This window comes from Chenopodium quinoa, unplaced genomic scaffold (genome assembly GCF_001683475.1).
Source record: "Chenopodium quinoa cultivar QQ74 unplaced genomic scaffold, ASM168347v1, whole genome shotgun sequence".
NCBI classification, from domain to species: Eukaryota; Viridiplantae; Streptophyta; class Magnoliopsida; order Caryophyllales; family Amaranthaceae; genus Chenopodium; species Chenopodium quinoa.
Window position 1 is genome coordinate 3633103 of NW_018742418.1, and position 13878 is coordinate 3646980.

Genomic DNA, 13878 nt, shown 5'->3' on the forward strand with positions numbered 1-13878 from the left:
GGAAAAAAAAAAAAAAGTAAGCTCTAGTATTTCTTATTACCTTCGTTTCACAATAGTTTTGTTGAAGGATTGTGAGGAGGAGAGCTGGTACTCACTAAGTCACTAGTGCACTTGTCTAAACTGATCCACCCCAAACATGGTCAATTTTTAGGTTTAGAACAGGAAATATATTTCTAAGCATTAAGTTTATACAATACGAACATTGATCAATAAACATACCAAAGCTCATATCATGATCATTTCAGATTTCAATTACTGTAAAAATCAGTCAGAGTAAGTAATACGGTAATACCCACTTGGATGGATTATGTAAAAAACATATTTGTAACATGTAATCGCAAATCTAGGTAAAATGAAATGGGAACTGAAGCTAAGAGGACAGTGCAATATCAGGTCATTCTCAAGAAATGAAGTTCAAAGGGAAGACTTAGTACATAAACTAGTCAAGAGTACAGGAGGATCAGAGAGAGACCCATCCGAAATACGGTTTGCAACCCATCGATTGGCAGCCTCGGTGTAATGTATACTGTCCCAACTTAAGTATTCTGAAGGATTACTGCACGGAGTTGCATAAACTGCAGTCCCGTTCTCTTCTGCTTTGTTCCAACAATGCAAACTAGAATAATTACCAGTATGCTTGCAACAGAAACCAAGTGGATCCACAAAACCTGAAATCGCCATGGACTCAAAATATCAGCTAATGCTTGAATACAGGAGGGGAGGGATGAGAAGATAAATATCGGAAATGGCAAATTTTACTGATTATAGGATATTTTGGAAGATCTCCTGAATAATAAGAGTATTTTGTAAGAAAAACATGTGAGATTGGACGCATTTGGCACTCGTTGAAATGGTTATCAAGACTGAGGAGACAAGGGGGGAGGGGGCATAGGCTTGTCACAAATCTTACCATATTTCTTTGATTCACTAATAAGTGAGTATTTAGCTGAGTAAATGTCAACATATACAAGAAGGGAGTCATGGAGTTGAGTCCGCAGTTCAGAAATCCTATTCTTGAGTTGTTTGTTGAACTCTTTGGCTACCTCATTGTAAGACTTGACACAACCAGCTTCATCAACATTTCCAGGCTGGGGAGGATATTTCACCAAAATAAATGGCAAGCAACCGATAGGGCCAGTGTTATGCATCCAAAATGTCCTGGCTCCTAAACTGTGAAGTTTCTGAGAAGATGAAAAGTAAGAGTAAATTTTTATTCGACATCAGTATGGAAGAATTCAGGTGTAGGACTGAAAGATATATTCTCCTATTTTCCTAATTATGAAACCAAACCAAACCGAACAGAAAATCCAAATCTAACTCGCTGTCCTTTTATAATTTAAGTGGTTGATCAGTTGATGCATATGGGATATAACTGATGACAAAAGTTCCCTTCATATTAAATCATTTGGGTTGCAGAAGGAATACAGCAATGATAAATGGATGATGATATAAATGAAAGTATAGATAATCATTAATCAGATGGTTCAGATCACTAATCTATTATAAATTTATAACTGTATTATCTTGATATCTTCAGTATGCATTATATGTAAATGGATTTCAAGACCCGACCACCCGCCCCCCCCAATCCCCCCTTTATGAACCCACAATCAACATAGTATTGGTTATGAAGTGTAAAATATGCAAGAAAATAAATTATGCAAGTTGAACTTGCAGTTACCTTTATTGCCATTGCGAACTGATTTACAAGCTTGGGAATAGTTTCACGAGCTTCATCCTCTGTCATAGTCGTTAATGCATGATGAAGGTCATTTTGCCCAATATCTAATGTACATAGGGCCTTTGAGAAGTCTTCAAGTCTTGGGAAGCGGCTCTTAACGTTATCTAGGAACCAAAAGCCACAAAGCTGATACACAATCAGGATAAAAAATTTATGCAACTGAAGCCTCTTTCTAGGAAAAAAAAAAGATTTTAATGTAGTCCACCACAACCTTGTGCAGATAGTTCACTAGTCCGTTCTTTCAACCCTTCAAACTGCAAAAGTTGTACATCGAGGGAAAGAGGATTAAGACCACCTCCAAACAGCTTCCCGTCAACATGCTGAATTGTGGTCCCACTTGCAGCAAAATCTGCACCATGCTGAAAGTTGCCTTGAAGTGCATCCAAATATGCACTCAAAAAAGGCAATCCCAACTCCTCGGCTGCAAGACATATGGGGAAATATGAGAGCAAGGGTGTGGACTCATCAAATACTATCAAACTTGAAAAGAAGTAAAAGTCCTATTCACCCTTGTACATTTAAGAATGTAAGATTTAAGAAAAAAACAAGTTTAGTTCGCTTGGTAGTATGCAGTTAAGCAAGTTTAATTCACTTATTAATAGCACAAATGCTGGCATCAATCTTCAGTGGAAGAAACTTCATCCTTTCAAATGAATTAAAGTAATGTGGTATTTATTTAAAGTACTAAATACTAGGTAAAATTGATAGCAACGTCATCACAAGTTCATCAGTCCAACAGAGAGACGACAATTTCAAGAACTCGAAAGCATAGCTGATAACTGATAAGCAAAGAAATTCATGCTTAGTGCAATGAAATGGAAAAGTCTGGAACCTACGCTTAATGCAATGAAATGTGCAAGCATAAGTTCCAGATGATGAAATTAAGAATGAGTTTAGCAGCATCAACTCACCAATAAAATCAATCATTAACCGCCCATCACAGTACCTTCCAGAAGGTTTACCAAAGAATGAAATACCATTCGGATATGGAACACGTCGAAATGCAGCCGAGACACAACCAGCATCAGAATTAGAGTCACCAAAGTTGTAAATGGCAGGAATTCGACATTCTTCCGTTAAACCAACTGCCCTTTTGCTTCGCGGTCCAAGAGATAAAAGTAACGCAAACCCAACAATTACAACAACCCCAATTGCCATTACTAACAGACGGTTTTTCAGTCCCCAGGTAGCGTTAAATCTCCTACTAACAGAACTCCACCAATTCATCATCACATTACAGTCTTTCCTCTTTCAAGCATTTCATCAAACATGTAATACTCAACCTAAAGCTTTAGCTTAACCCCAGCATTCATACTATCTCCTACAACAGAAATCACAGAACAACTAAAACAATTTAGCACATCAAACACCTAATGTGCAACATAGATCACAAGAACATCAACAAAGAACAGTTCTTATCATTTTCTATCTAATACTTCTTAAACAGAAAGAAACAAATTCCAGCCATACCCATTTCAGTAAGATCAGATCATACTCAAGCTGATAAGTTTCATAATTTGTAAATTTTCATTATCAAATCATAATAAACACAAAAACAGAGATTTAAAATGGTGAGAAAAATTGATAAGTGGGAAGAACATACCTTACAGTTTGAAGTAAAAAAAAATTATATAAAGTGAAATTTTTAAGTGATTTTGAGGAGAAGATTGAAATAATCTACTTTGAGCTTAATTTACAAGATGCGATCTGAGAAAGATGGCGATTGGCGAACATGGTACTTGATTTATACATGATGAAAGTCAAATTGATTGAATTATAAAAATAATCAAGTTTGAGCTTAATTTGCAAGGAACGTTTAATAAGACATTACTCCTATAAAAATTAAGAGTTATTATTTATTAACACTTACATAATTGGTTAATTACATTTGTTATCCAGTGTACTCGTAGTTTATAATCTTTATATTGGCTCGCATATCAAATGACATTTTTGTAATTAAATAAAAAATGGCATTCAATATGGAGTAATATAATCGAAAATGGTCAAATTGTTTATATTTTTGGAACAATACTTTTTTATGATGAAATGGTTTATGATTGATTATACTGAAAATAAGTAGTTATAAATTATGCTTAAGATTCAAGTAACCAAACCATATATCACAACTATCCTGTTACAAATTCAAAGATCCAAACACCAGTAAGAAACTGATACTCTAATACGGAGTAATATTTATCCGAAGGCCATTACAAATTTACAATATAGGTTAATGTGTATGTTTTAAAAATACGGAGTACATGAGTAGGAGACACAAAGAGCTTCAGATCATCAGCATTTACACACATAATTTAGCTAAGGATAGCGCAGGATCTGAAAACGATCCATCCAAAATCCGGTCAGCAACCCAACGGTTTGCAGCCTGAGTGTAATGCACACCATCCCAACTAATGTATTCAGAAGGACTATTACAAGGAGTTGGATGAATTGCAGTGGTGTCGTTAACAACTTTCATTTCCCAGTATGGTACATGATATTCTGCACAATCTTTGCAGCAGTAACTGAAAGGATCAACAAAACCTGCCATCATAGTTAAACTGTGGCATTAACATGTCTACCATGTAGAAAACGAGTAGTAATTAAGTTTTGTGAATTAAGTACCATTTTGACTCGCGTCCCTTATAAGAGTGTACTTGGCAGAGTATATGTCTACAATTACAAGAAGTGAGTCATGGAAAATAGCGCGTAATTCAGACACTTTCTCCTTGAGCAGACGGTTGAACTCTTGAGCTAACTCATTATAAGACTTCACACAACCTAGTTCATCAGTAAATTGAGTATTGGGAAGATTTCTCTTCAGAGTCTCCACACTATCTGGTAAGCAACCAAACGGTCCTGTATTGTGTATCCAAAATTTCCTAGCTCCTCCTTGGTGTAGATTCTGAAAATGCCAACTGAATTTTAACCACAAACAGTGGAAGAAATGATGGACTAAATTGGAAACTAAACTCACTAAAAAAAGAGAAAGGGAGCTTATATTGAATATATAATTATATACCACTTACCTCTATCGCCGAAGCAAAGTAATTGATTATAAAAGGAAGAGATTCTTGTACTTGATCCTCTGTTGTTAATCTTAACAGAAAATCAATGTCATTTTGACCAATATCAAACATATAAATGGCCTTTGAGAAGTCTTCAGGCCTTGGCAACCGGGATTTAGCAATGGAGGTTTTAGCTGAAAATTCACACGCAAAAAGAAAGAATAAAAACAAATGCTGAACATGTAGTAAAGAGGCAGATATGATAATAATGATCAAGTTGTTGATAATAAAAAAGCAATTGCCAACCTTGCTGATATACCTCGTGAGACCGCTGCTTTAACTGATGAAACTGCAAAAGCTGTATGTTAAGGGCAATAGGGTTAGCACCACTTCCGTAGAGTTTGCTGTCAGCTGGCTGAATTGTAGCCCCATACGCAGCAAAATCAGCCCCGTGCTCAAAGTTGGCCTCAATTGCATGCAGATATGCACTCAAATGAGGTATTTTTGACTTCTCAGCTGCAAATATCAACATGGTAGTATAGAGTTGCACATAAAGAAGCTAAAATTATTTTGAACTTTTTGCTCTTGATCCATGTACTATGTTACTCAGACATAAGAACGAGTAGTGTCAAACACACTGAGGTTCACAGCTCACAGTTTTAGACTCAAGGACCCAATAGAAGCACATTGTTTTGTTGCATGCTTTTTCACATTACCAACAAACAATTGGAATATTGAGCACATAACACACACCTTAGTCTCGGTGAACAATCGAAGACTCAAAGTATACCTTGTTAGTTAGTGTTTAACATAGGTACTTAAATTAATATACATATAAGAGTCAAGAGTGTCAAAGTAAAATAGTAAAATAAATTATGAAGCCCTGATATATAAAGAGGGGGGGGGGGGAGACACTTGGGTAGAAGCTTACCAATAAAATCAATGATTAAGCGCCCATCACAGACTCTTCCAGCAGGTCTGCCAAAGAAAGTAATTCCATTTGGGTAAGGTTCGCGACCAAATGCAGCAGAGTTAGAACCAGTATCAGAATTCGAGTCACCAAAGTTGTAAATTGCAGGAATTCGACATTCTTTACTTAGAGGTGTAAGGGGTGGTACACCATTTAAAACTATCCCCAAAGCTAACACAAATAGGCAACTTCCGGTAACAAAATTACACCAATTCATTGTTTCAACAAATAAGTAGTACTCAGGGATGAACTAGATGGAAGTAATCTATCCAGATGAAAATTTCAGACTCAAAACATTGTGTTAAAAAAGTCAAAAGCATAATACACGTTTTCCATCAGATAAACCTACATAAAACATTTAAAATTCGATGGCTGTTCAATCTTATGTCTTGACAAAGACAGAAACTAATAAGAAAACTGGAAAGCAAGAAGCTTTTAGTGAATACATTTGATTACAACAGATGAACAGAAGGCAACTCTGATCGTCAAATGATTTCCAATGCACAGGATCGTACAGAAAAGTGTACAATAACAGAATGACAATTGCGTCCGTTGTTAGATCAAAGAAAGTTTTACTTGCACTGGCAGAAACTGGAAAAAATACGCATATATACACAACAGAAAAGATGTGAAATTGTTCAGGGGGATGGGGGATACAAAATCCATGCAAATACCTGTTATGTACTGATGTACATTAACACATTTTGACATTCAACAAAAATAAGTAAAAAGACTCCCAACATAACCATAACGCTTACATTTTACAATCTAACTATACTATGTACAAGTTCAGTCAATGATGCCATTCAAACAACTTAACAACACCTCAAAATTCACGTATGAATAAAGCAAAAAAGGCCAATGAAGCCTAAAACAGTCTTTAAGGAAAGGACCAGAAGAATATAACATAATGTTCCATTACATGTCAGTCTAAGAACAACACAAGATCCTTGCCTCGATACAGACCAAAAAAAAATGGCAATTTTACAAGGTATCAAAATTAACAGTTAATTAACAAGAGTCATCAGCGCCAGTGCTAAGCCGTAGAATAATTGACAAAGACCTGAACAAATTTAAACAAAATATTATTATCCATTGCTTGCCGAATGCTGTCAAAGGAGAGCTCTGAAGAATCCACACTGAGTGTCTTGAAACCCCAAAAAAAAAAAATGATTCACCATCTCTCTCTAGACGTAGACCTGCCAAAAGACAAAATCAATGCACCTATCAGCCTCCAGAGTCAATATAATCACAATGAATTAGGGAAAAAAGAAAACAAAAAACAACAGCTAAAACATTCTTGATCATGGTCACCAAAGTGAAAAATCAGTAATCATTACTGTGAATAAATTAACTTTGACCTTTAGAACAGAACGCAGATAATAATTTTTTTTTTTAATCTATCATAACCTAAAATCCTAAAACCACAGAGTCCCCCTCCAAGAGCACGGGCACGCACATGGCAAATGAACATCTAACTCCCCCACAAATGTTAAGAAAAGGCCCCTCGAGATTTGCTCATCATACTCTAACAGGACAATCTAGAGAACTGCAGCTTCGAATAATAAATGAATAAGTATCTTATTAGAAAGGCAATTAATGCTTTTTCAATCAAGTTTCTGATAGGTGCTAGTACAGCCTCTAAAATATCAGAACATGGAAGAGCTCATACGAGGCATACATTGTAGGGCAGTATAGGATTATTCCAAGGGAAGCCAGGACTTTTGTTCCGTTAAAATGCTAATACAAAAAGGCAATGACATGACCTGATAGAAAACAATGCTTTTTCAAACGGCGCAAGGTCATGGCTAGTTGGGAATGAGGCAATGTGATCGTTAGCTAGAAGGTACCAGCAGCCAGATGAGATACAAATAGCTGCTTGAAAATTATAACATTCCCTAACATTTGCTAAAAGTAAGTTCAGCACCAGGTTGCAAGCTGATAGTTTCCCCAGTGTAAGAAAGCAGCAAGTTGCGCAATTGTAAGGTCTAACCTTGCCCTCGTACTAGTGCATATGTTTTGGTACAAGCAGGTTCCAGTGTGTTAAATTCCTAGCTAATTGTTGTCTTATGCTTGTTGCGCAATTGGAATAGGCCAGCCTGAACCTAACCACGAGATTTCAGGTACCGCATAGAAATGTGGAAATATAATTTTATGAGTTATTCAATTGAAAAAGTTTAAAAAGCAGGGTCAATATGTTTTGTTTCAAAAGCAATAAGGGTAGGCTGGCCTGAATCATACCAAGAGAGACAACCAACCGCAGAAAGGCATCTCACTAGACATCTCAACTAATAATTGCAAGCTAATTTAAAGAGCAACATGCACACAATTACCTCAAAAACACAGAATTAGTTATGGAAAGAAAATCAGTCATATCTGGGGTCAATGTACCTTCAGAACCCACTTGTTTTACAAGCATAAAGAAAAGCATTTAAAGCATAAGCATAATCCCATGAAAATCATTTAAAGAGATAGAAAATCAACAGAAAAGAGGCATCTAACTTCACCAGACATTAAACGATCATAGGGTGTTACTGACAATTCCAAGATAATATTACCTGTCAAAGTCTCTATTGCCCAGGAATCCTCCTCTATCTCTGCCACCTTGGAAACCTCCTCTTCTATCTTCACCAGGCCTTGTCCATACATCTCCTGTTCCGCGTGACCGGGGCCTGTCCATCACTTCTGGAACTCGGCCATTATCAAAAGATCCAGACTGAGAAGGTGGTCTCTCTGGATAGTTAGTAAATCTCCCAGCTCCAGAACCTGGTCTAGAACCATGCCTAGAGCCTGGCCTTTCCACCGCTTTCTGACCAAATCGGACTTTGTCATCCAATTCTCTTGTCAGGGTTTCCAAGTCACTCTCTTTGCTCTTTATAAGATCACGTAAACTAGTCTGTTCACCTTCCGTTTCTTGGGGAGCATCATTATCAGGTTCTTTCTCAAGTTCTTTCTTTAGATTCTCAATTTCTTCCTTCAAAGCCTTCTCTTCCTCTGTCTCAGGCCTATAACAATTTTAAAATGCACAACATGAGCTGAAAAGTCACAAACACATTTTAAGTTCAACAAGCATGTGATCCTGCCAGAGTAATTGAAAGAAGAAAAGGCACAGCACCATCTAAACATTATACAAATAACATTCATAGAATGATCGGCCACACGGAATCTATTCCCATAGTTTCAAATGTTGCCAATAATATCTGCAAGCCAAGGTATATAATATGAACTTTCATTAAAATCTTTCAATTCAAACAGATAAATTAGCTAGTATCCCAACCTACATTTACATCAGCAAAGAGTAGTAACAAACAAATTTCCAAGATTGAAACTAGTCAGGCATAAAATATCACTCTGGTTTAAATACACACGCAAGGGAACAATAAAACTTGCCACAGATTTCACAGGTTTTTCACACCTCAATATCTACTAACATGAAAACAAATGATTCATGAGTTGCAACATATCATTGTAAGAAAGCCAACAAATAAAAAACAGATGCTCCCAAGATTTTAATGTTTTATGATCTTGTCTTCAGGCTTACAATGACTAACCTTCAAATATACCCTTCAGGCCTTCATTTCCCATTTTAATCTCTCCTAGAAAATGGGGAGTTCTGAACCATTCCCATTTGACAGGTGAACCATCCATCAAAGTATAATTTTCTCTATTAGAATAAGAACAAAACTTACATTTCCACCAGAGAAATTAAATCAAATCTCCTGCACTTCATTCGTATCGTCAAACAGCTCTCTCTTCATATAGCTATAGCTGCCAAGAATTAACATCTAATGTCATGAGCAATCTTTACCCTATTCCTACGCATGGAGCACCTGCTCAAGTGCTTAATATAAGCCTTCGAAAGACCTACTTAAAAGACCGACTGCTCTACAAACTAATCCAGAGGAAAGATCCAAACCAAAGTATGATGCTCCCTCTCACACTATATAAAACTTCAAGAACGTACCCTACCAAGACCATCAACCCCAAAAACTGAACAGGCCATCTCACGTAAATGAAAATGGTATATATTCTTCAGAATAATTAATAAAACTGAAAAAACATCCATCAAACAAGTTGATCAATAGACCCATCCCTTTGTTCCACCAACAATGAACCTCAAAGAAATAATTTAGCTACTAAGTACTGAAGCTCAGAAACAAGCTCAATCTGAAGAAGTAGGTCATAGATATCACTCTGGTTTAAATACACACGCAAGGGGGAAAAACTTGCCACAGATTTCACACACACCTCAATATCTACCAACATGAAACAAAAGATTCATGAGTTGCAACATATCATCGTAAGAAAGCCAACAAATAAAAAGCAGATGCTCTCAAGATTTTAATGTTTTACGCTTGTCTTCAAGCTTACAATGACAAACCTTCATATATACCCGTTCTTCATTGCCCCTTTTTATTTCTCATAGAAAATGGGGAGTACTGACCATTCCCATTTGACAGGTGAACTATCCATCAAAGTATAATTTTCTCTATTACAACACAGCTTACAAATTGAGGAACATTCCACATTTCCACCAAAGAAATTAAAGCAAATCTTCTAAACTTCATTGGTACCGTCAAACAGCACTTTCTTCATATAGCAATTAGCAATAGCTGCCAACAAGTAACATCTAATGTCATGAGCAATCTTTTCCCTGTTCGTACTTCCTACGCATGGAACACCTGGTCAAGTGCTTAAATGCTTGATATAAGCCTTCGGAAGACCTACTTAAAAGATTGAGTACTCTACAAACAAATCCAGGGGGAAGATCCAAACCAAAGTATGATGCTCCCTCTCACACTATATAAAACTTCAAGAACATACCCTACCAAGACCATCAACCCCAAAAACTGAACAGGCCATCGCACAGAAATGAAAATGGTATAAATTCTTCAGAATAATTAACAAAACTGAAAAAACATCCATCAAACATGTTGATCAATAGACCCATCCTTTGTTCCACCTACAATGAATGATAACAAAACAGCTCCCCTCACAGAAATAATTTAGCTACTAATTACTGAAGCTCAGAAACGAGCTTCAGAAGTAGGTCATAGCCTCCTAGGTAGGTTGGAAATAACACATATTGAGGACAAAGGCTTTCAAGTTACTTTTAAGTAAAAAAGATCCTTTTTATGAGTTACAAGAATGAAGAATTTGATATAACACACAGGCGAACTACAATATGCTAAGTCGTTATTCAGAAACTATGTTTGGCACCCAACCAGAAGAGTTGGAGTGTTATACATAAGCTTCAACCATCATGCACACAATTAAACTGCTGCAATCTACCTCCCAAGCTCACACTTAATAAATTATAGCAACCAGTAGCAATTACTGTACTTGTAAGTCAATCACCCTAAATGCATGCACTATAATAACGACGATGAAAGGTGAATAAGAGCACAGGGAGAACCAAATGCTGAAAGATGGAAGTCAATGTTAACAATAAAAGGCATTGCAACATACACAGAAGATTCTAAAATCAGCACCATAATTTAGATCCCCTCAACAAAATGAATAACTCAAGTAAAAACACCCTTACAACTTACAAGAGATCACAACATTAAATACAAATAATATACCAAGTATCATCGTTTATAAGACAGGATGATCATTGATCAAATTATAGCCTTTAAATTTAGGCAAAAACCTAGAATTGCTCATCCCTAAACCAAAAGGTTGATAAAGCCCAACTTTTGTCCAGTCTACAGCAACCTAATAATTAAGGTTCCAACTTTGCTCAAAGCCTTAACAAGTTCATATCGACAATGTTCACTGTTACAAATCGAAAACCTAAAATAAGTAATGTCGTCGATACAGAACCCAACATTGTTTCCATTTGTTTCAAAATACCCAATTCCTAGACAATGTCTCAATAGCTCACACTCTCAAGCAATGAAGCACATAGCACATATAGGAATGCATAAATATCAAGCAAAGCTACTATGAAGAAACTTCAAACACATAATAATAAGTTAGGAATGCATTCATCCATGCAAATAAAGCATTACTCTTTCCTAATAAACTTATAATAGAACAAAGCAATATCTAAAACGAAACAAACCTATCAACTCGACGATGCTCTAACTGGAGATCAATCTTCCTCCAATCCAAACCTTTTTGTTCCAACAAAAGCTCCCTAGGCTTAGCATCTCCAAAGGGATTCACCTTAGGCTTAGGCTTAATCTCCCCAAGTCCACCACCACCTAAACTCTCCGTCCCACGATTACTCTGCGAGCTCGTGGGCCGACTTCCCTGGGAACTAGTCGGCCTACTCCCACCAGCAACCACCTTCTTAGCCTCAATCTCCGAATCCAATTTCTTCCAATCCAACCCCTTCTCAGCCAACACCTCCTCCCTCGGCCTTGCCGCCCCAAACGGATTGGCCTTACTCACCGTCTCCGTTGATGCCGGTATCGTCGTCTTAGCCACATTCTCACCATTCCTCCCTGTAGGAGGATCCAACACCAATTTAGTCCGCCCCAATTCTCTCTCTCCACCCCCACCCAATTCCCTCTCCCCACCTCCCCTCCTCCAATCCGAACCCGAATCGCGAAACCCTGACCCAAATGTACTCGATCTCCCACCTCCCATACTCAACCCCGACGATTGCGGTTTCTTCCCAAAACTCCAATTATCAACCTCATCAGCCCTAGACCCACCACCCAAAGCACCATACCTCGAACCACCACCACCTCTCCCACTATCCGCCATTGAAATGGGTTTCTTCATAGAAGCCCAATTATCAACCTCATCAGCCCTAGAAGGAGGAGGAGGCATCGAATCAAATTCCCTCCTATTTTGCCTCCTATCATCATCGAACCCGCGACGTTGGGATCCTCTTCGATCATCACCATAGCTAGAAAACCCACCTCCAAGACGAGGTCCAGAAGGTTCGTCCCCAGAACGAGGTTTGGGAGCAGTGGGTAACTGGAGCATTTCGTCAGGGGTTAAACGGGTGGATCCGGAAGAAACGGGTCCGGATTTAGACCCGTAAGAAGCGAACTCAGAAAGTGTCATCTTCTTCTTCTTGGGTTTGGCAGTAATGGCCTCTTTGAGAGAAGGGAAGCTTTGGGTGTTTGCTGCGGCGGCGGTTGTGGTGGCATTTTCTCTCTCCTCGGCTTCTTCACGCTCGGCTTCGGCGGCCCAAGAGCCGATACCACCCCAAGGTTTCGACATCGGCAAAAATGGCAGAAATTATGTAGGCTAATTTGGAAAGATCTGGTCTGAGAAGAAGAAGAAAGAAGAAGATGGGTGTTTCAGAAAATGAGAGGTTGAACAAGGGTAAAGTGAGGAAAATAGAAAGGAATTTTTTTGATCTTTGATTTTTTTTATTATTATTATTTTTTATTTTTATGGAGGAATATTTGCCAATTTGGTGGTTTTGGTTGAATTAATTTTGAGTTTATTTTGGTAATTGTAATGTCCGAATTTTACCGATAAGAGTTGGTTCAAATGGTAAGCAACTTGATGTCACTTAAGGAGGTCTCGGGTTCGAGCCTCATTGTATGCAGAAACTTTTGTTAGAAGCTAAGCTCCGATGAAACGGGTGGGCATCCTAAAAAAAGTAATGTCTGAATTTTGGAATTTCGAAAATTAATATTAGTTTTTAGTCTTCCTTTATCTTTTGCTAGTGATATATTGATATATAGCTAGGGCTAGGGCCCCGATTTGGGGTAGAGGCCAACAAAAGGTGATTTTTTTTTTCTTTTTTATGCAAAGGAGGGTAAGAACCCGAACAAACAAGAACAAGAAAATACTAGCTAACAAAACGAGGTGAAGTCACCCCAATTATATCCCCTCGGATTAGATTGTTTATTTCGATCAGAGGTGCATCGTGATCGAAATAAACAACCCTTTCCTCAAGAACGACTCCTAAATTAGCCAATCTATCGGCTACTTTATTTCCTTCCCTAAAACAATGATTAAACACAATATTGCTAAAAGACTTAACTAAGACACGACAGTTGTTCAGAATGTGGATGCACTCGCCTCCTTGATAGTTTGCATTTTTTATGGCTTCAATATAAGCTTGGTTATCCATTTGAACCACTAGCTTCATAATACCTCTATCAATGGCCATCTACAGTCCCAATTCTAGCTCCAAAAGCTTTGCCTTGTACGCATTGCACCCACCAAATCGAGCAGCAAATGCCTTGACA

The 13878-nt window shown here is 37.6% G+C and overlaps 3 protein-coding genes across 4 annotated transcripts; all 3 read right to left on the bottom strand.

Annotated features, from left to right (window-relative positions):
- Positions 1–225: 225 nt before the first annotated feature.
- Positions 226–3573, bottom strand: LOC110709596 (GDSL esterase/lipase At5g14450-like). Of its 2 annotated transcripts, none has more exons than XM_021887812.1 (6): positions 3345–3573; positions 2653–3062; positions 1950–2162; positions 1682–1845; positions 911–1181; positions 226–668 (listed from the first exon to the last, which is right to left on the bottom strand). In XM_021887812.1, exons 2-6 carry the CDS (start codon positions 2969–2971, stop codon positions 415–417), a joined length of 1221 nt encoding a protein of 406 aa, XP_021743504.1. In that variant the 5' UTR covers positions 2972–3062; positions 3345–3573; the 3' UTR covers positions 226–414. The 2 variants fall into 2 exon arrangements, with proteins under 2 accessions (XP_021743504.1, XP_021743510.1); XM_021887818.1 differs by having other exon boundaries at positions 1953–2162; positions 3345–3570.
- Positions 3574–3820: 247 nt separating this feature from the next.
- On the bottom strand, positions 3821–6017 carry LOC110709613 (GDSL esterase/lipase At5g14450-like). The gene is made up of 5 exons (XM_021887825.1): positions 5675–6017; positions 5050–5259; positions 4765–4937; positions 4361–4640; positions 3821–4279 (listed from the first exon to the last, which is right to left on the bottom strand). The coding sequence occupies exons 1-5, from the start codon at positions 5928–5930 to the stop codon at positions 4038–4040; spliced, it is 1161 nt and encodes a 386-aa protein (XP_021743517.1). The 5' UTR covers positions 5931–6017; the 3' UTR covers positions 3821–4037.
- Positions 6018–6545: 528 nt separating this feature from the next.
- On the bottom strand, positions 6546–13109 carry LOC110709588 (eukaryotic translation initiation factor 4B2-like). The gene is made up of 3 exons (XM_021887806.1): positions 11781–13109; positions 8272–8718; positions 6546–6912 (listed from the first exon to the last, which is right to left on the bottom strand). The coding sequence occupies exons 1-3, from the start codon at positions 12893–12895 to the stop codon at positions 6888–6890; spliced, it is 1587 nt and encodes a 528-aa protein (XP_021743498.1). The 5' UTR covers positions 12896–13109; the 3' UTR covers positions 6546–6887.
- Between the last annotated feature and the right edge of the window lie 769 nt (positions 13110–13878).